We start from the raw sequence: 21,899 nt of genomic DNA on the forward strand, positions 1-21,899 counted from the left end.
GAGACGAATGCACAAAGGACCAAACTGTTCTGTCCACAGATTGACATGAAATTTAAGAGCTACAAACTTAGAGGTGTGCAGTGAATGCTACTATACAGTACTGTACTTGGTAATATATAACCCAATACTGGTAATATTACTAGTTCAAAACTAGTATTAGATAAACCTTGTTAGATTGACAATAAGTACTGTACTTCCAATAAACAATTTCCGATGTGTGCTGCTTTGTTCTATGGCAACAGGGACTGGATAAAATAGACCATTCTATAGCTGGCGAGGTCTATCGCAACGCCGGACACACCGAGATCAAGCACACCAAGCCTCCGAATTCGCGAAGACGGCATAGCGTAGCTGTGCTGACATGGAACTAGTCCAAGCGTTCTTCTTCTTCTGAGGAGCCGAGCACACCCCAGACACTGGCAGTCAGAGCCAAAGTTCTAATTATTATTATGAGGATTACAAGCTATATCCACGTAATTGATTCCTGCACTATCTGCTGTGAACTGCTACTACCAGTTTCCTTGTCTTTGGCCTTCAAACTAAAAAATGTAAATAGGTCAACACGGCAGACTAGGTTTCTTGAACATCAAGCTGTGCACTTCCGTGCGGCTATGCATTGGGCCTAGGTAAAGTTCCCAGGAGCGCATGATCTCCCCACATAACTGCGATTACCGACAATGATACTACCTACAGGGAATGCACGATCAAAACAGAGAGACTTTCTTTTTAAACCAATGCTGATTCAGTTCATGCTGCTGCTTTCCATTATGATTTCTCTGTCCGGCTCCGATGGAGAGCCTAGGATTAACCCGTTTTGTCCAACACTAGCAATTTTAAAAGCATGGTAAAGCATGATACTGGTGAGTCAGAACATGCAATAATAATAATTAGCACGTACCGGTTTGACTGATGTCTCGGATACTGACATTCAACAACCTAATGTTTGGCTGCATCACGCCTTGGAATGCGCAAACCGACAGAATTCAAACTTGGAAGGTTCTAAGGTAGGAATTGTGCGAATTGTTGCATGTTTTTCTGACCCACCAGTATCATGCATTATAGTTGTTGAGTGTTGGACAAAAACGGATACCGACTTGTAAACCGTTGGCCCTCTCTTTTCGAACTTTTCTCTCGCCTTGCCATTTGTTCAAGCTCTTCCTTCACTTTGGTGTACCCTGCGGATCTTGCGGCCTATGTTGGCCAACAATACTGCTAGTATAATTTATAGTATATATTTCTTCTACACTCAGAGACTCATATCATATGAACAAACAGGCACTGGCCCGCCGCTTTGCCTAACAAAAGGGATATTGAATAAGTGGCCGTCTGGGGTGGGGTTCCGGATTTTTTTCTAACGAAACACTGTAGTATTATTCAACTCACACTCAACCTTTCTGAAGGGGGGGGGGGGGTTGAAACGAATTCCAACAAAACATTGACTGCAATCTTCGGCACCCAGTAGCACCGGAACATTCTCCGATTTCAAAACCTAACTCCTAAAACTCACCCACCCCAACGGAATACTTTTCGTTTTGAAAAAGCAACTAGACAGCCCCTAAAGAAAGAGAAGAGGAAGAAAAATTCATAAAGACTGCAAGACAGTAACAATTATGGGAAGCACACTAGAGAGAGAAGTATCTACTGAAGTGTGTATTCTAAAAACATCTCCCAGAAAGACTTGGCCGCTTGTACTACCGGTCGAAAGTGCAACTGAAAAGCAGCATCTGCTGGAAGGGATTGCATGAGATGATTATATGCACTATGCATTCTTCCTGATGATTAAAACTCTCTATATACCCTATACAGCAATCCACTAAATTATGTTCCTGAAAGTCCGTCAGTGACGGCAATTCCACTGAACAATGTCCCATGAGAACTAACTTTTGTTCTGGAAATACAACCCCTATAATTATCTACTCTGATAACTGTTGGGATTGTGTCGAATGACTGCACCGAGCACACTCTTGATCTCGATCTTTTCATTCTTGTCTACCCATCGAATTTTTTCAACTTCTATTTGCAATACCCAAAGCTCTGACATTCCACGTTACGCACCACACTCTTGATCTCGATCTTATGATTCTTGTCTACACGTGGAATTTTTTCAACTTCTATTTACAATACCCAAAGCTCTGCCATTCCACGTTACCGCGGGACGAAGTTTGTATTACGAGCTGCACACATCAGTGTGTTTAGTTAGTGCGTGACGGCTTTGGGGACACATGGAGAATGGGTGCAGACGGCTTTGGGGACACACGAAGAATGGGTGCAGACAGCTTTGGGGACACACGGAGAATGGGTGCAGACGGCTTTGGGGACACACGAAGAATGGGTGCAGACGGCTTTGGGGACACACGAAGAATGGGTGCAGCACCCCCAGCCATTTCCAAGACGACAATTGCATGTACTTGTATATATTAATGTGGAATTCCACTCAAGCTCTACAGTAGCAACAGTCCTACATACGCAGTAACCAGACTCTACAAAAATGAACTTTGTTCCGTGACTAACATTTTTTTTCAAGTATATTTTTGATTGTCAGGAGTAGTGCATTTACGATTCTCCAGCAACAGAAGCAATCGTAATTTCCATCGGACTTGCTAGTTGTAACCGAGACAACCTAACTAGGTAAGTCTTTCCAGTATCCATGTTGACATCACGCGCCCATGTTATTGGTGAGCCACAGTGTACAAGAACCATAAACAGTTGGACACACAATCTGGTGTCAGTAAAGAAGATGGCGGTGACAATCACCTCCTCTCCAGGGTTGCATGTACTGATCTCCACAATCTGCTGGTATGGCGTCCGCAACACAGACGTGTTTTCAGAGCCACTATCAGCTGGAAGAGAATTTAAGTTGGTCCTGCGCACGCAATCTCTGCATGGTCTACCGTCAAGAGTGCCCAGTGATCTTGTCCGCTGCTTGCTTTCCGGGGCCAGCTTACGCTTGAAGAAAACCGGAGATGCACACTCTCTGCAAAGCAGCAGCTTCCACATTTGGGTTACCGGTACTGATGACCCCGGGCTGGGCCACCACGTGGATGAGGTGGATACAACAGTCCATTGAAGTGTTCAGCGTTGGAGCTGGACCGAGCAGCTGTGGAGACAGCACCCCCCGCGCCAATGTGACCGGCTGCAGGCACAGCACCAGCAGGATACGCCGCGGCCGCCGCCTGTCCCTGGGGATGACTGGCCTGCGGCCAATAGTGCACGTTGCTAGCAGCATTGGCGCCATAGGCACCCGCCGGTGGCATCATCCCGTGTGGGTTCTGGCTGGGTGGCCTCATCTGCTGGAACCTGCCCTGCGGTGGCGGCGGTTGCATGCCAGACGGTCGAGGCATGAAGGGAGCTCGCGGGTGCTAAAGCAAAGCAAAAAAAAAGAGAAAAAAGTCTCGAATGAATGGACTATAGTCTGCATGGTGTACGTAGCCTTTGTGTTACTCACTTGTGCCTGGATTCTTTGCACTGTTCATGCATATGCATGCACCCAGCAATGAGGATGCTTCTGATTATGTGATTATGACCCCCCCCCCACACACACACACACCACGCCCCAAGTCACAAATTGTAAGTTAAAAGATGACTTACAGCTGCTGTAGCTGCTGCTGCTGCTGCCTGCGGTGGTGGCGGTGGCATGGGATAGTAGACTTGAGGCTGGAACACCGGCATCTGCTGACCGGCAGCCTGCACACAATAGGACGTAAGTGGATTTGGCCTTATGGTTACCCAGTAACCGGTCTACCACCACAAAGACGGCGGACATCAAAATTTCACAAAATGTTGGCAACGGAATTGTAAATTTAAGACAGAAAGGATTCGTGGTGGGGGGGGGGGGGGGAGGCACTGTATGCATGTTGCTAAAATTGAAGCCGGGTCCATGTCAGCGTCATGAATTCATATTGGAAGTACCGTAAAATCCCACCAGAACGCCCTGTCTCTCCCATCCGCCCCTCCCTGACTTCTTGTCAGGGAAATGATTGATTGTATCCTCTGTGATGTCGTATGAGTCGTACTGTACTGCATACGCGTGCCCGACCCTGTTGGAAATGCACGCAACAGTGCCCACCCTCTTGACCAGGGATCGCACAAACCCTGAGTGTTGATGGGTCTGTACGACTCCCTGCTCTTGACCTTTGGGCGGTGTACGAGGTGCACGGACAGTTTTCGTAGGGTGAGTACTTTTTCATGTAGTACTGAATGCGGCAAGTAGGACTCGCCCATCTGCCCCTCCCCGCCTGGACCTACTCAAAAGGTGGCGGAGGTAGGGGCGCTCTGGCGGGATTTTACGGTATGGGTAAGGCAAAACATCCATCAGCCATCCCACTACCCAACAATTGTTATTATCGCACGACTGCCGCAGAATATACCTGCTTAGTGACAGGGTCGGTATCGTGTCGACTGCTAGAAGGAAAGAATAAGAAACAAACATGTGAATCTGCAAGTAAGCTGGTTGCACGCCCACGTGCTGGTACCTTGAAGTGATCCCTGGGATACGCGTGTGCATACTTTATCAGTCTACCCATGTAACTGAGTACCGGAACCCAGAGCCCAAATAGACGTGCATGTACCAACAACATCCATCATGAACGCTATAGCTACAGGAGCGGCACGCTGAATTGTGAAGCCGAAATCAAGACAACAATTTTAGACAGCAGAGTTATACCGTTCAACTCTTATACGGATGACCGACCGATGCCGACACTAATCTAGAACATACCTGTTGCTGCTGCTGAGGTGGTTGCTGAGGTGGCTGCTGCATAAGCATTGCCGGTGGTGCATGCGTGTACTGTTGGGATAACTGAGCCTGTCGGTCCTCCTTGCGTTGAGCAAGGGCAACGTACAGTGGCTTAGTACCGATCATTTTCCCACTCATTTCCCGCAACGCCTTGCCAGCGTCCTCGGAACTAGCGAAACAGACAAAGCCGAATCCTTTGCTATGTCCCCTATCATCCCTCATGACCTGTACAAGAATCATGGAATTAAAGGCAGCACATGCATAGTCAGTCGGCTCATGTCAATTCGGGTATCAAAGTGGGTGATGACCGACTGGTCAAGCCAAACACCAAGGCTGCAAAATGATGTCAGGTTCATGGCATTTCAACGGATGGCTGCTGCATTCTGTGGGCACATCTGTGGTATACATTGCGAGTGAAGTTCACATCTGAGGTATACGCCGCAAGTGAAGTTCTGCTGCAGCGGATTACTAGCGCACGTGGTCACACACACAACAGAGGCGAAAGATTGTGTAGCTGTAAATTTAAGTATCACGCATTTCAGCGATCAGCAGACATTTGCTGCTGTATGATGATTAGCACATGTGGTTGTGTGGCTTCAGGACGCAATACAGCACACGATGCAGCAGCGCAAGTGGATTGGTTCAAACAACACTGAAAAAGAACGGCACAACCGCATACCTTGACAGAGGTGATACTTCCATAGGAAGAGAACTCCTTCTCCAGGCGATCATCGTCAATGGTGTCATCGATGTTCTTAACGTAAAGGTTGACACCAGGGTAGGTTTTACCGCGCTGGTCTTTCGGCTTCCCGTCCCTCTTCACATGCCGTTCAACATGCAGATTCTTTCCTCCGCCCATGGGTTTTCCGTTCATCTCACGAATAGCCTAAACAATCAGTCAATACAACAGGAAAAAGGTTTAAGAGCAGACCCGCTCTCTTCCCACTGCAAACTCAAACTCGTTTCTCACTCAACTATCACAACATTTCTCATCAGGTATGCAATGGTGTGCAAGTTTGCAAAGGAACAGTTATATGTTGGACTCAGTAGAGCGTCCAGCCCCTATATGATGTCCAACCCCTATATAGAGTCCATTGGTCCAAAATCCACTGTACAGAGTCCAAACTTGGAATCAACTGTGAGCTCAAAGTTTAGATGGACATCACTCCCTGTATAGAGTCCAGCCAATTGGCTTCACCCCTATATAGAGTCCATTGGTCCAAAATCAACTGTATGGAGTCCAAACTTTGAAATCAACTATAAGGAGTCTTTATGTGGACAACACTCCCTGTATAAAGTCCAGCCAATTAGGCATCCCCTATCCAGAGTTCGAAATTAGACATAGGATCTGCTGTAAGCAGTGAATATTAACCAGAAAACGGCCTCTCCCTTTAATCCTTTACATCATTTACTTCTCAAGATATAAAATAAGTATTGAGGCGCCGCTGCAGCCATTTCATTACATGAAAAAACCCTACAAACACCATCCTCAAATCAAGTGGTCTCTTCGCAGACGCTGCAAATTACAATATCTCAATTAGGTAGTGTTGCCAAATTATTGTGCACGCACACACACACATGCACACACCCACACAACGCCAAGAAAATACCTAGAAAAAACCAATAATCGAAAGAGAATAATGGAGAGCCAAGGATTAATTATTTGTTTTCAAATTATTGTGCGCGCGCGCACACACACACACGCACGCACACACACGCACGCACACACACACACAAATTTATACAACGCCAAGAAAACACCAAGAAAAGAGTAGAGACACAATACACACGCAACTCCAACAGCCATGCAAACGTCCACCCATTTACACGTAAAGTCAAGAGGAATAACAAATAATTATACGAACCGAATGCATACGTGGGCGGATGCACGCACGTTTACATACATGTAGTAGTGTAAGAGAATAACATAGTGCAGTAGTCAGCATAATACTAGCACATGCTGAGAGTGCAATAGCAAGCTTCACCATTGCTCATGGCCATGCAAATGTTCAGCAGCACTCAGTTCCGCAAGCTTCTGAAGATCAGCACACCTGCAACAAATAGATAGCACAAGGATACGCTTATTACCGTAATGATGCATGGGAGCACACAACTACCAAGTTCTCAACGAATGTGATGCTCAATGAAAATCCATCCACACAAAGACCTGTGAACAGGTGACGGTGGGGACAATAATCTATTAGTAATACGAGGAATAAGATCGTTTGTGCACACTCAAGACGCACAGACACACCGCCATACATGTAGTGTACACAGTGTTTCACTTCACTGCAACTAAATTGAAATGAGATGATTTAAACAATCTGTACAGCGTTGCAGTCAGTCAGTCTTCCCCAAGATGGAAATGCAATGATTTGTTGTCACGAGGCAGTTTCACTGACACAATGTCATGTTTGTGACATCAAAACGGTTACTTCATGGAATACGAGTACATGTATTAGCAAGAGTACATAACCCCCCAGAGTGTGCAACTCCCACATACCCTGTTGTCCCGACAGAATTTCAAGTTGACGTCATTATTTATGACGCAATGCTCCTTGCAGCAGTGATTTACAACATGTGTACGGGTGTCAACGCATCACACGTTTTTCTTTGCAATAATTTGTACAGGACCGATCGGCTTCGGTCAACCACAGGTTCCGGATTCGTCTGATAATCCGTGTACAGTGCGCATTGCATCATCAAAATGACGTCAACTTGAAATTCTGTCGGGACAGCACCCATAGTGGAGTTGCACACTCTGGGGGGTTATGTACTCTTGGTATTAGCTTGAGAGGCTTTTTCTTGTCATCGGCATACAAGAAATCCTCCTCCTCCTACTACTACTAGTACACTGGCACTGCGTTTGTGGATCCCATTGCATTTTGACATCATACTAGAGCCTAGTAGAGGAAGAGTGTCGTGGAGTTCACATAATTATCACAGGGATAAAAATACATTTCTCATGAAATAAAATAATAATTGATGATAGCTATACGATCGTATACGATTGATGCAAAGTCCTTGCAGTCCTTGAGGACTATTACGAAGTGGTTGATTACTTTTAGGGCATTCATTCAAGCAACATCAAACAAACGCGATACGATCCTTGAAAATGGAAAAAATTCAAGCATAACGACAGAACAGCAGACCAATCGAAACGAGAAAAGCTTCCTTACCTCAGTCATCGTCCTGCCATGTAGTTGGACAGCCTTTTGACACGGTGGTACAGGCAGCTCTTGTCCAGTCAAACAGGGTATCCTTGTGGCGTCGATCGAAAGAGAGTGTCAGTGTACCTGACTCGTCAGATTGGAACTGTGCTGAACTTTTCTCGTTCTCCGCTTTCTGCTTTCATCCCTCGCTCTGATGAAACCGTTCAAACGCCTTACTGGCAGCAATGGCCAGCCAGACGGGGGATCCTTGTGGCGTCGAACGAAAGAGAGTGTCAGTGTACCTGACTCGTCAGATTTGAACTGTGCTGAACTTTTCTCGTTCTGCAATTTCTGCTTTCATCCCGCGCATCGTTGAAACGTCTTCAGAGAACCACAAGACGCTTTCCAGATTTGATTTTGAACGTCTCCTTATCCTCCTTGGTTACCTCGAGACAGATTACTGTCAGCAACTACACAGCAGAACTGGCAGCCATGGCTGAAGTAAAGCAAGGAATGCGCTGCCATGAGGCAAGCAAAACTGAAAAGGTGTCTGTTCTCTTCTTTCGGGCACAACACACAGGACGGCGTGACTGGATAAACTGGACTCCTGGACCGTGAATAGGGGACTTGTAGAAAAAGTGTACTCCTTATAGGGGATTGCGCGGCAGGATGAAGCTGATCAAAACTGAGTGGACTCCTGGACTCTGTATAGTGGATTTTGGACCAATGGACTCCATATAGGGTGGTGGACATCATATAGTGCATGGACTCTATACTGAGTCCTACATATATACATGCAATTTGTGATGCTATGATGTGCTACATTGCACCTACCGTGATGCGCCAGAATCGTAAAGATAATAGTAACTAAAAGAAGTATGATACCAACAACATTTTTTCAAAGAAGACAATGTGGTGATAAATTCACGCAGAGCTCAAAGTGCTTTCACACAGACACCCACACACCCACGCACACCCACACCCACACACACACACACACACACATACCTACATGCACACACACATACACACACACACACGCACGCACAATCCAACAAAATAATATGATAATGCACAGTGCACTGGTGTATGATGTAGCAAAATTACCAGCTAGTGCCAGATGTCACCTCAGTGCCCACATATCAAGAGTGAGTAACTCAACGCACAGTAATATTTTCTAGGTGCGATGTTGAGTAACACTGAGCGAACTGTCATACTAACAGAAGTCCCCAGCCAGGGTTGGTGTCAATTTGTGGTCCCAAGTTCCTTGAGATCATTGAGAAACTAGACTGACGGAGCTTAATGGAAAGCGCGCCGCCGTACCCGCAACAAGCCCTGGGGTGAGCACATGCGCACCAAGCATGCCCGAAGGAGACTGGCGCTGGGGGATACTGTTTTTTAGGATGTGTCAGTATTAGCCAGGGAAGGTGACAGGGCAAGCAGGAAATTGAGAGAAGCTGTGGAGATAAGGAACTTGGGATCACAAATTAACACCAACCCTGGCTGGGGACTTCTGTGAGTATGACGGTGCGCTCAGTGTTACTCAACATCGCACCTAGAAAATATTACTGTGCGTTTAGTTACTCACTCTTGATATGTGGGCACTGATGTGACATCTGGCACTAGCTGGTAATTTTGCTACATCATACACCACTGTGCATTATCTTATATTTTGTTGGATTGTGTGTGTGTGTATGTGTGTGTGTGTGTGTGTATGTGTGTGTGTGTGTGTACGTGTGTGTGTCCCATATGGTGCAGTGGTACTGTATGATGTGCAGCGATTTCCAATTGATAGGTTGCGGGTTCGATTCCCGACGATTATGGTCACACACGTCTTTCTTCTCTTTCTCAGACTCCTCCTGACTTTCCTTTCATTCTCCTGGGTGATTACCAACAGCCAGTGCATGCCGGACGGAGTATGTGGTGTGATTTGTGTGCGTGAAAAAAATTAAAAAAGACCAAAAAGTAGGGGTTCACTGGCCAGAACAAGCCATTTCATAGCTGTGTGGTGTAGATCAGGCTGAATAGTGGCTGTCAATTCTTCAGCCTTGCAGGCTGTTGAACGGTGCAATCCCAGCACAAGTTGCTATGGCTTCTGCTGTAGCATCGCTATCCTCGCCTCCGGTGATGGGCGTCAAATGGTCAAATGGTGTGTTTATGTGTGTGTGCATGGGTGTGTAGGTGTGCGTGGGTGTCTGTGTGAATTTATCACCACATTGTCCTCTTTGACTATGTTTGTTGTTGGCATCACACTTCTTTTAGTTATCATTATCTTTATGATTCTGGCACGTCACGGTGGGTGCGATGTAGCACATCATAGCATCACTAATTGCATGTATATAACTGCTCCTTTGCAAACTTGCACACCATTGCATGTCTGATGAGGGCAATTTTGCCGAAACGTTCTAATAATTGATTGAGAAACGAGTTCGAGTTTGCAGAGTGAATGGGAAGAGAGCGGGTCTGCTCTTAAACCGTTTTTTCCTATGAATGAAGCTGCACAAAGCCTCACCACTGCTACTAATACAATACCGGGACAAGCTGCAGTGCACATAAAGTAAGCAACACTGTACGTGTAAATTCAAAATTCAAGTCGTAGTTGGAAAAGCCCATCTCAAATCCACACGGAATTATTGTGCAAATTCACATCATACTTCCACGTAAACAAACAATAGCAAAGACCGGAAAAGATCACATTCCTATGCCTTGGAAACACGCCATGGAGGTCACCAATAGCAATATTCAATGGCAGGAGGAGACATACGAAACAGTTAGCAACATAAGTACCTTCTCAGCATCAGACGGAGACTCGAAATTGCAAAAGCCAAATCCACGCGCTTTTCCACTTTCATCGAACATAACTTTGGCACTGAAGATTTTCCCAAACGATTCGAACATCGCCTCGAGTTTCTCATCACCATCGATGTCATCTGGGAAGTTCTTGATGTAAACGCTGGTGCTGCCAAGCTTCTCGATATGCTCACGTGGTGACATGAAGCGGCTGGCAACCCTAGTGAACACCAACAGAATTCACCGCACAGACCGAATTATTTGCATTCTTCACAACCAGCGCAGCTGTCAACTCAGAAAGCTGCACTGTTACTAGCAATTAAATCTGTTAGCAGATTCTCTCATAGTGTACCCCCCCCCCCTCGCACACACACACACACACACACACACACACACACACATCCTCTCCCCCCCCACACACACACACACAACACCCCCACCCCCCCCCCCCCCTCCCACACACCCACCCACACCTTGCTCTTCCCAAATATCATACTGGTCTTCCAAGATGCAGTGCACTAGTCTGTACAGTCATGTACGAGTTCAAAGAGCTATATAGGACATGTGCATCTCCACCATGTGGGCTAACAATGATGTGGCAGTGTGCTGTGATCGGGTGTCTGACTGGCTTTAGCTGGGGAGACAGTGCACTGCGGTGTGTGATGATCATAACTAATACTTACACCTTGCGGTCATTCACCAGCACGCCACTGTCAATAGCTGACTGGGCAGCTTCACGGTCCGTGAAGTGAACATAGCCGTACCCTCTGGACTGGCCGCTGTCGTCACAAGCAACCTTGCAGGACACAATCTCTCCGAAAGATCTAAATGCATCATGCACATCCTTGCTGGTAGTGAGTGCTCTGTCCAGGTTCTTGATAAAGACCTTAGTACATCCCCCGGATTGGCGCAGTGCGGCATCACGTGGAGACCACATGATATGCATTGGGCGATTAAAGAGCGGCTCGAAATTTAGCACATCCATACACTTTTCGGCTGGAGCGAAAAACAGCAAGAGGCATACATGATAAATGCACAGCTGTGGGCGCTCCCACGAACTCGAGAATAAACCCAGCAAAAGATCTGAGCCCAACCCCACAATGACATGCTGGTACAAGTACACACACTCTCCCCACTCTGACATTAACATGAGACACATGAGTGTGTGTACCATGATTCAGCTAAACATAAGTATCTTGGCTCGTCAGCCTGTCCAGCTCTCGTGAATGATCCAAACTGATTGCAAGCCCTGAAGCCAGCAGGCAAGACAGAGCTGACTGCATATCCTGGAGTCGTGACTGAGGCAGGCAACTATTCTCCCCTGGACATTGATTGCCGTTTGACCTTGGCCTGCAATTCACATAGACTTCATGCATGCTATACAGTAAGACAGTCGGCCATAAAACCCAGTGTACGAATCATCAACCAGTGCTGTTGAAAGAGACCACTCACTGTGACAGGTCACGCGCTTACCGTATAGACGGGCAAATACTAGAGAGGTTCCGCATAACATAATTACGTTTGTAAAAAACGTAGTCGATCTACGGAATGTCTTACGTACACTGCATGCAGATCTGTGTTCTGCCATACGGAGTTTTCGAATCAAGTAGCTGCCCTTGGCAACTCGGAACGCGGCAGTGTACGACCGGGTCGAGAGTCATAAATTCGCATTTGGTCCCACTTATTAAAATGTGCGCTTCACTTCAAAACTCAATCGTTTGTACAAATGAGCACCAGAACTAAAAAATCAATCAAGAGACGGTAGATAGATAACTACTGTATCATCTCTTGGGCTGACCTAGTTTTCATCGTTGCTGGTGTCTCCGGGCGCATCTGCAAGTGCAACACTCTGCAAAACATCGACAGTTTTTTCCTCTCCTTCAAGCTACCCTGCGCTTCCTTGATTTTTCAATCAATAGGCCCGATTTTGACGATCGCCTTCGCCTCTTCCTTGTGCAGTGCAACTGCCAGAATGGTAACTGTAGGGGTTTTCACCCGACGTTCCCACGATACCTTCAAAAGAGGCGAACAGGTAGACCAACACGCAGCAAAAAAATCACTTCTCACCACCATGTTCCGCATACTGACAGGGTGTGTCATACAGTCAGACCGTGCACGCTCATCTCTATTGCACGAATCGATGGGCCACTACTGGCACTAGTGCACTGTCACTGGAGACGAAGCCTTCGCATAGGCTTGATGTAACGATGACGCCTCGCGGGTCCGATAACTCTGCACCATCCACGCACCGTATCCGCAGAATAATTCACTTTTTGTTCGTTTCAGTTTTCCAGCCAGTTTCGTGCGTGAGAGGCGACTACGGGGGTGGTTGTTTATTTCGATCAGCTTCTCGGTGATCTCTTCTGCGATCTTGATTCGTCGGCCGGCACATCGTGGGCGACTGCGAGAGACATCGGTAAACTGGACGACGCGCTGCTTGTGCTGCTGCACGAGTTTCTGGATGATGCGTTTGCTGTAATTCTGCCCAGCAAACAGCGACTGCAGCGATTTCAATACGCCAGGAGGGAATCTAGAACGGCCGCCCAGGACCTTCTGGTACTCCGTGACAATTCTCCATTGCATTGGGGTCTTGATATCAGCACCAGGCCTTCTCAGTGTTTCCCGTCTCAGTGAGTCCTCTGGCGACAAAATTTGAACGCGAAATGCATGAGTCGCTGCCTCCTTTGGAGTTCGAGCCATTCCTTCCTCAATATCACAAATCAACAACTGAAGGACACTGTTAGGTAGCTGGGAAGTTTATTCCACCCTGAGATTATTGGAATTTGTTTGGTAGGCTTCGGAAACGAAGCGCATATTTTAATAAGTCGGACCAAGTACCCCAATCCACTTACGGAGTACCTACGTTATCAGAGCCCTATCTACGTAGACAACTTTCCGTAGTGCGGAACCTCTCTACTAAATTAAATAGTTTCCACAAACAACCCACATACGTGCATGTCCTCAGCTGGCCATGGGCCATACTGCAAACGTGTCATGCCGCTAGACCACACCAACACACCGGCATAGCCAACCGCACTGTAGACATGAAAACAAGCCTAAAAGAACCCCGGGGAACAATTCAAACATGCCTCCATACTTAGCTGGGGTGCTAAACAAATGTACCAAATGCCGGTATATCTTTGCCGTGGAGCCTAAACAACCAGAAGAGAGATGACACTGTAAAAAAATTTCGCAGAATTCACTCACCATCTTTCGGATCCTTGAAGGTGACATAAGCATAGCGAAGAGAGCGGTGTGTGACTTGATCACGGGTGACGCCTATGGACATCACAGGTGCCTGGGCCGAAAACTTTTCAAAGATTGCGGCCTCTGTGGCATCAGGGTGAAGGTCTCCGACGTACAGACTGCATGCATCATTAGAAGCCGGGTTAGATGAGGACGCGGCCATCTTCAATTAGTTCTGCCAGAAGCAGCAACAACAAAGGAGTATGTGACAACGTGCACTTACAGTCGACTTACCCTTATAACAATAGAGAGGTTCTGCTACACGGAACTACGTACCAAACTCCGTGTCAACCGCAGTGAAGTTTGACACGGATTTTTCGTACGTTGCACCGGTTCTGCTGTACGTAGCATGCTCGAAGCATGCACGAACACCCCGCCACATGTACTCTGTACGCTCACTTTTCACACGGAGTCCAGTCCGTGTGAAGCGCGCTTCACACGGAAAACGGTATGAAAAAATCCGTATCAAACTAAATCCCGTACCGCGGCGAAGTTTCCATACGTACTTTGGCACGTTTTACCGTGTGGCAGAACCTCACTAATATCTGCATCAGACCAAGAAATATCAGCATTAAGGGCGATGGAAATCTTGTTCGGTAAGTTTTTTGGAAATTTTATTTTTCATTGCTATCCGGTCCGACCTCATTTTCTCTGTGCGGCGCTGGTGAGTCCACAAAGGACAAAACACTTCTGTCCGCAGATTGGGTATGTTGGGTAAGTTATATAACTGGTTCACTTCACGTACATGTATGTACGCAAAGGGCCGTCCGGGGTTACCATTGTTGGTTTTTGAAATGAAACATTTAAAAAATGTCAGCCTCCACCTAACCAAACCACCCTTTCTGCAGGTGACATGAACCTTAAGTTCCATAAAATGCTGTTTTCAATCTTTGGCACCCAGTGGTAGAGGGGACGGTTTCAAATAGGAAATAGGTTGCAAACCGGAACGGACTCAATATTCACTTTCTCTCTTGGTACTTTGATTAGAAAACATATGGCACAATGGTACTACGATGTGTTTTATTCTGAGCCAAAATGTCATGGCTCTGCGATGACCAGAAGCGCCATACCAAGCAGGTGAGTTTTTGACGTGTTGCTTCGCACTGCGACTTGAGTTTGACATCTTTCGAAAAATCAACTTCTTGTCGCAGGTAAACAGCGGCTCGCCTCTCGCCAATAAAGCACCTTATACCAATGAAAACTAATGGAAGCACACACAAGGCTTATTGTTACTCTGTATTGGCCGTCGTGGAGCGATAGCAATTACCTAATTTCACAACTCAGAGTGAATTTTACGTGCACTCTAAAACCTTTCCGGTTTGGAGGCACTTCTGATTTTGAAGCGAAACATTGGGCTGGAGGCAATGGGCCAACACAAAGGAGTGGCTCAGTTCGATTGACTCTGCCTCAGAGCAAACTTCAACATGCCAGTTTCTTTCCACAAATATATTTCGAGTGAACAATCCACGCTGATGATCGGTTTGGGTCTATACAAATTTGGCTGTCAAACCGTTCCGGTATCGAACAGTCCCCTCTACCTGGCAATTCCCCGTGTGCATTCAATAATTATTGTCAAAGCGCCTAAAACCCGGCCACCCCGAACGAAAACTTTCCTTTTTGAAAAAACAATTGGTAACTTGGAGGGCCCCTAAAATTGCTTGATTTTCTTCTCCATTTTGAAGCGAGGAACGATAGGCTGGAAAGCGAGAAAAGACTCTCCAATCTCCAGCTCACCGTGGACCTGGCGGTGATTCAGGCCAACGAGGTGGTCGCCGACAAGCGCATAGACGTGCCCGTGCTCGACGACGGCCACAGCGCGAGGGGAATGGACACATGGCAGTCACACTACTTGGTGCGGGACGGTGGGGAGTCTGCTCAACATGTAGAATTACACCCAGAGCACAAGGTGGTTGAGGTGACTGAAGGGGTCCCACCAGCCCCTGTAGCGGGCATGTAGTGTGTAGCGAGCGCACAACCATGAAAATAGTTTTTAAAAAACTCCGCATACGACAGAACAGTGGTCAGAGCTTGATTGAACTTGCCCTTGCGGGCAATCCCCTCCTTCAAGAAGGCCAATACGATAGACTCGGCATTGTCGAATAAGCTGACAACACCAAGTGCAGCCAATCCAGCCTGCCAGAATGTCTCCGACAAGGATCTGCGGAGAATGTTGGCAAGACAGTCAGCCACCAAAGACCTGTCGGCCTTCAACAGTGATCCAGCAGCATCGCCTACGTTCAACCGAGTGCTTACGACCTCCACGGCAGAGTGTGGCTTCTCAAATCAAGAGAACATGACCCGTTTGCAGAAAGCCTTGAGGGAAAGGCCTTGGAAAGTGTAAAGGCAATGCTTGTTGTACCAGACAACATCGATCGACTTACGCACACCCTCCAGATGCGGTTTGGCTAGTCATGGAGGACAGTTGCTCTAATTTCAGAAATTTTCGGTGCTCAATATTTTCGGTATGAGGGCAAAAGGCCGGGTTAGGTGAACAGAAATTTTCGGTACAGGGAAGCTGTTCCCTATTCCCTATTGGACTATGTGTGTGTGCTTCGCAACCACTACTTCGTATTATTATTATTATTATCTTTATTTGAGGGATGACCTGTTAGTGTTTGTTCGGTGTATTGAAATTTTAGGTATGAAGCAGATGCACCGAAAGTACCGAAAATAGAAGTACAGTCGAATGTCACTTACCCGACCACTTCGGGAATCAGGCATGTTGGATAACTGACATAATTTTTTAGGTGCATATATGGCTGGATTTCACTGATTTATGTACACAATACCCAAATATATTCATGCATATTCATGAATTGCTCCATGTACACATACATGTACATGTTAGCATACTTGACCACATCTACTTCAAGTAAATGCATATTACACCGTATAATATACACAAAAAAACTTTTTTAAAGAATTTTACAGTTGAGTCATAAAATTACCACTCCCGGGCTTGTCGGATAACCGACGTGCTCGGACAACTGGCGACCGGATAAGTGACATTCGACTGTACACCGAAAATTTGTGAAATTACAGTACTTGTGACACAAGAGAAATGTCGGTTGATCGCACTTCTCATAAAAAATTTAAAAAAAGTGCATAATAGTTTGCACCGCAGCATTTAGCGCAGTAAAAAGCGTTTCATTCAGGTGCCCAGACAATTCCAGCATGGCTCTCTTCCACAACACTGCCGCATCACTTCTATTCATCGAGGTATCACTTTCGACAATAAGCTGTTGAAAAGTTGGGCATCCTCTGAGTAACTTCAGGTGGCATGCGGGGGTATCAGAAAATCCAAAATAGCATGGTGGCTGGCTGGTGGGATTTCAGCCTTGGTTAGCCTGGATACTGGATCTCATCTCTTCACAATTTACATATATTTGTGGGGCTGCATTTCCTACACAATTGCATTAATCAAACTATGAAAATGTGGCTCAACCTTTTGTGTACTGCCCACGTACTTGAGTACCGATAACTTCCGAACAAAACACACCACTGTGACACTGTGTCACTGTGTCTTTCCACCGTGAAAGTCAGATAAATCATGGCAGAGTGTATGTGTCAAGCGAATAACTTACATTAACTTTAATAGTAGGGTACTGGTATAAACAGCCCACTCCAAATGTCCAGACTCAGTAGCAGCAGACTTGATCAGATTGTCGCAGTTGTTACCGATCTGGCGACGCTCCTGAAACTCGTTGCTGCGGCAGCTAGAAGTCGCGTGTGTGTGTTCAAATGAGCACTTTGTCGAGCTGCCAGTCGTCCAGAGCGCGAACACAGTCGCAGCTAACAGTAGGGGAAGCAAACTTCACTAACGACCAGAATGTCATGTAACATGCAGTTCCCTATCAATGACAACAGAGTCCGCTAAGAGCACATTGCATTCAAAGTCGAGATCGAGGTGCACTGCAAACTTATTGGAACGCTAGGACACAACAAGCAGCTGAACGATACAGGTACTGGGATATGCAACAATCGTTATAATTACTGGTCTAGAAAATATTCGCATGTCTTGCCACAGAAAGACAACAACTAACGCGAGAATTCTAGAAGCAGTGCAAAACTAATAATTATTTATTTATACAATGACATTGTACAATGCGTGTACTTCCAAAAGGCCATCGCACCCGGTACTGATCTGACACTAGCTTTAGTTTAGGCTCAGCTACGTAGAGCTAGATCTACGCACTTGCCTTGGCTGTGGAAATGAGATTTTCTGTGTAGAAAATGCAGAAATCAATCATTTTTACAGCTAGTATATACATAATTATTATTATGTATAATATTATGTACGTGCATGCAGTGTGCACTGACACACACGGTGACACAGTACACAAAAAGTGCCGCGCCTGTACCATGTCATGGTACAGGCGCGGCGCTTGCTGATGTCAGTGATGAGTGATGCCGGCCTAGCGGCTAGCGCTAGCGCCTGGTGAGTGGTGACACGTACATGTACGTCGACAGACAGTGCAAGTGGACTGTTACTACATCATGTACACAGTGCAACTGAAATCCGACCCCCTGAGCGGTGGGTTCACATTCTTTGCGATGTGAGCGCACAGCTCAGGGGGTCGGATTTCAGGTGCCAGCACTCAGGTATAAGACTATGGACTATGGTATTAAACAGTCCACTCTGGAGTGCCCCAGGGCTCTATCTTGGGGCCTCTATTGTTCATCGTATACGTTAATGATTTGGCAGGTTTGGATCATACCTCACTCTACGCGGACGATACAGCGCTCCATAATTATAACCGAGCCAGGATTATTACAAGCCTGCGACTCCCTGCAGTATCACATTAAGCAGTTGAAGGTTCTGGAAGCTGTATGTATTCGTGTGCATAATCCTGTTCTTTGTAAACAAAAGAAGCATGTAGTTGCGCTAAAGTTGTTCTCGTAGCTGGTTATCAGATGTAAATGTTGTGTCATGTTGCACTGTATCACCTCTTGCTTTGTGGCTGCACTCAGTTATATACCTTAGCACTATGTTTGACACCTATTATGTAATGCTGTAGCACTTCCTTTGTTGTTCACACTTTTAATTAATTATGCTGTTATAAAATGTTCTATTGTTGTACACAGTACCCTCAGTTCCGATACTATTCACTGATGAGCGGAACACGAAAATCGATTTTGAATAACATAAAAATCCTTAAAAATTCCATGAACTCGTTGTTGTCTGGCCATGTCTGCATCGATTATACTCCTAATTGCACTAATAAAATTATTATTATTATTACAAAAAAAGTATTGTCTACGCATGCATCTACGCAAGAGTCACCACCAGCCAATTAGGACATGTGTCAAAGTATTGAACGTTTTCGTTCCCTTCTTGTCAAAATACTATAGTACAGGGAATGATGGAAATAAGCTAAAAGACTACAACTATAAGGAAAAGAAGTTCAGAAATATATCACTCCAATTATGTGTAGAAGTGACACGAAAAAATAGATGTGAAGAATCAAGAAAACAGCATGCAAATCCAATAAGTGACAAAAACGTAGTGACAAGAAAAAGAGAGAAATATCAAGAGATCTATTTCGCACCTTCACGACGAACAGTGCCAAACAACTGCAAAGACAACACATTCTCCTTCTGAACACAAAGCTCAGGGTCTAACTTACGTATGTACAAAGCTTCCAACACGGCAAGATGTAACAAAGACCTACCACGCGACAAAACAGAGAATACATCATCGGAATACCACTCACGACAACTAGCACTGCCCGACAGGTGACACTTGATTGCCGAGGTACCGTTTCCCTGACCCGACGACTTGGCCGTTGTCACCTCCGATATTGCCGCTTGCGAATCTCTCCTATTACGCCCTGCGTCCCTGCAATTCCGATTGCCTCGGTCGAGATCCGTGTGCTGCTCCACGTCCAGTCTGTCCTGCTTCCGTGGTCTACCTCGTTTCTTCACATTAACCGTTGTTGTCACTTCCAGTATTGGTTCTTTTGATTCGTCATCAATTCGTCTCCTCAATTGACTTCTGGTGACTCGTCCGGGGCTCGATTGTCCAGATGTCAGTTTCGGTGGTTTCCGTATCGGTCTCTTCTTCTTGTTGACTGTTGTTTGGGTTGGCTCCAGCCCTCCGCCCGACGAAAAGGAGGAGGCGTCGGCAAGCGTATCCACAGCGGACTTCCTTATAGTTGTAGTCTTTTAGCTTATTTCCATCATTCCCTGTAGTATTTTGACAAGAAGGGAACGAAAACGTTCAATACTTTGACACATGTCCTAATTGGCTGGTGGTGACTCTTGCTTAGATGCATGCGTAGACAATACTTTTTTTGTAATATTTTCTGCCTCCGTCCTACTTTCAAATTATTATTATTATTATTATTTGTAAGAAATGGTTTGCTCCCCACACCGGAGCTCGCGCTATTCCGCCGACTTTACTTGACACTTGACTGACTCACGACTGCCATCCAGAGCACACGAGAAGTCCATCGAACCTTCGACTCGGCAAACCTGCAAGAAAGCACCACTCCCTGCTCAATACACAGTGTTTCGGGGAATTCACCCCTCATCAGTTGAGCTTGAGTAGGCTGAGGAAGATTGTGCCTGAAGAGCACCACTTATATAGTGCTCTCCAGGCACAAACATCACCAGGGATACAAACTTACAGAGACGCTCCGTTTCAAGCGCGACAAACACCTCGTGAACACCAGATAGCAGCGTGAGTCAGTGTCGCTCCTGGACGGTGAGACAGCGCGAGCTCCGGTGTGGGGAGCAAACCATTTCTTACAAATCATCGCCGAAGTCGCAACCACTACTTCGTATTATTATTATTATTATTATTATTATTATTATTATTATTATTATTATTATTATTATTATTATTATTATTATCTAAACAGTAGTTTGGAGGCGGTGGGAAAACAGTTTCGTAATAAGTATTCGCATGCAACGACGCAAATCCACACAATTCAGTAGACACTTCTTTTCTATCAAACGTTTTCTTTCCCTTCTCTTCAGGATAGTACAGGGAATGTTGTAAATTTGAAAAAACACATAACTATATAGAGAATGAAAGAAAGAAAAAAGTCAACACTTCAACATAGGTGTTAAAATGATTAAAGTGTTAAAAACTCAAAAACAAACAGCTGCAAGTTGTAGACAAACACGTTGAACACATCAGGGAACACTTGTCACACTTTCATGAGGTGTGACACCAAACAACTGCAACGATAACACATTCTCCTTCTGTACACATAGTTCTGGATCTAGTTTACGAATATACAGAGCTTCTAACACAGCAAGATGTACCTTAGACCTTCCACGAGTCAAAATCGAAAAGATATCATCACTATACAACTTACGACAACTAGCACTGCCCGAAAAATGACGCTTGATGGACGATGTCCGATCACTTAGCTCTGTCACCTTCGACGCCTGCCGTTGTTCTCTTCCGTTGGGCTTGTTTGGTTGGTTGCTCCGGTCCACACCTCCAACGTCCGTTGATTTCATGTCCGTTTTTGTTGATTTCATGGCCGTTTTCGTTTCACTTCTTGGTCTTCCTCGTTTCCTCTTGTTGATCGTTGTTGTCACTTCCATTATCGACGTATTCAAATCCCCAGTACTCCGTCTCTTCACCTTGCTTCTGGTAACTCTTCCGGTGTCTATGAGCTCCAGTGTCACATTGGGTGATTTTCGAGACGGTCTCCCTCGCTTCCTCACGCTAGTCTGAGATGGGCCAAGCTCCCCGCCCGTCGAGGCGGAGGCGCGCATGCGTACATCTACACTGGACGCAGACAAAGGCGTTCCAGTATCGGACTGCACAGCACATTTTGGAGGACGGCCACGACGAGGACAAGTACCACGAGCGTCAACAGGGACAAGACCTAACGGCACATGTTGACGGATGCGTGCGCCCAGGTGTTGAAGGGTTCTACCTACGTACCGATCTTCACATTCTCGGCACTGAAAAAAATAGATAAGGTTGCTTCTACTAAGGGTAGGTAGAACGTCCT

At 46.0% G+C, this 21,899-nt stretch overlaps 1 protein-coding gene across 2 annotated transcripts; it reads right to left on the reverse strand.

Moving 5' to 3' along the window:
• Window positions 1–2,383: 2,383 nt before the first annotated feature.
• On the reverse strand, window positions 2,384–17,984 carry LOC135815013 (polyadenylate-binding protein 4-like). Of its 2 annotated transcripts, none has more exons than XM_065328226.1 (8): window positions 17,508–17,984; window positions 13,885–14,098; window positions 11,361–11,673; window positions 10,675–10,897; window positions 5,415–5,621; window positions 4,718–4,960; window positions 3,589–3,738; window positions 2,384–3,359 (listed from the first exon to the last, which is right to left on the reverse strand). In XM_065328226.1, exons 2-8 carry the CDS (start codon window positions 14,084–14,086, stop codon window positions 3,003–3,005), a joined length of 1,695 nt encoding a protein of 564 aa, XP_065184298.1. In that variant the 5' UTR covers window positions 14,087–14,098; window positions 17,508–17,984; the 3' UTR covers window positions 2,384–3,002. The 2 variants fall into 2 exon arrangements, with proteins under 2 accessions (XP_065184298.1, XP_065184299.1); XM_065328227.1 differs by having other exon boundaries at window positions 3,589–3,684; window positions 17,508–17,982.
• Between the last annotated feature and the right edge of the window lie 3,915 nt (window positions 17,985–21,899).

The sequence above is a fragment of the Sycon ciliatum genome, chromosome 4 (genome assembly GCF_964019385.1).
Source record: "Sycon ciliatum chromosome 4, ocSycCili1.1, whole genome shotgun sequence".
In the NCBI taxonomy this organism is placed as follows: Eukaryota; Metazoa; Porifera; class Calcarea; order Leucosolenida; family Sycettidae; genus Sycon; species Sycon ciliatum.

Excerpts from the sequence above, each read along its gene's own strand:
- LOC135815013 (XM_065328226.1), bottom strand. The coding sequence starts at position 14,086 with ATGGCCGCGTCCTCATCTAACCCGGCTTCTAATGATGCATGCAGTCTG. Across the intron at positions 5,622-10,674 it reads CTCCGTCTGATGCTGAGAAG|GCTATTCGTGAGATGAACGG; the intron begins GTACTTATGTTG and ends CTGATTGTTTAG. Across the intron at positions 4,961-5,414 it reads GAAGTATCACCTCTGTCAAG|GTCATGAGGGATGATAGGGG; the intron begins GTATGCGGTTGT and ends ATTCTTGTACAG.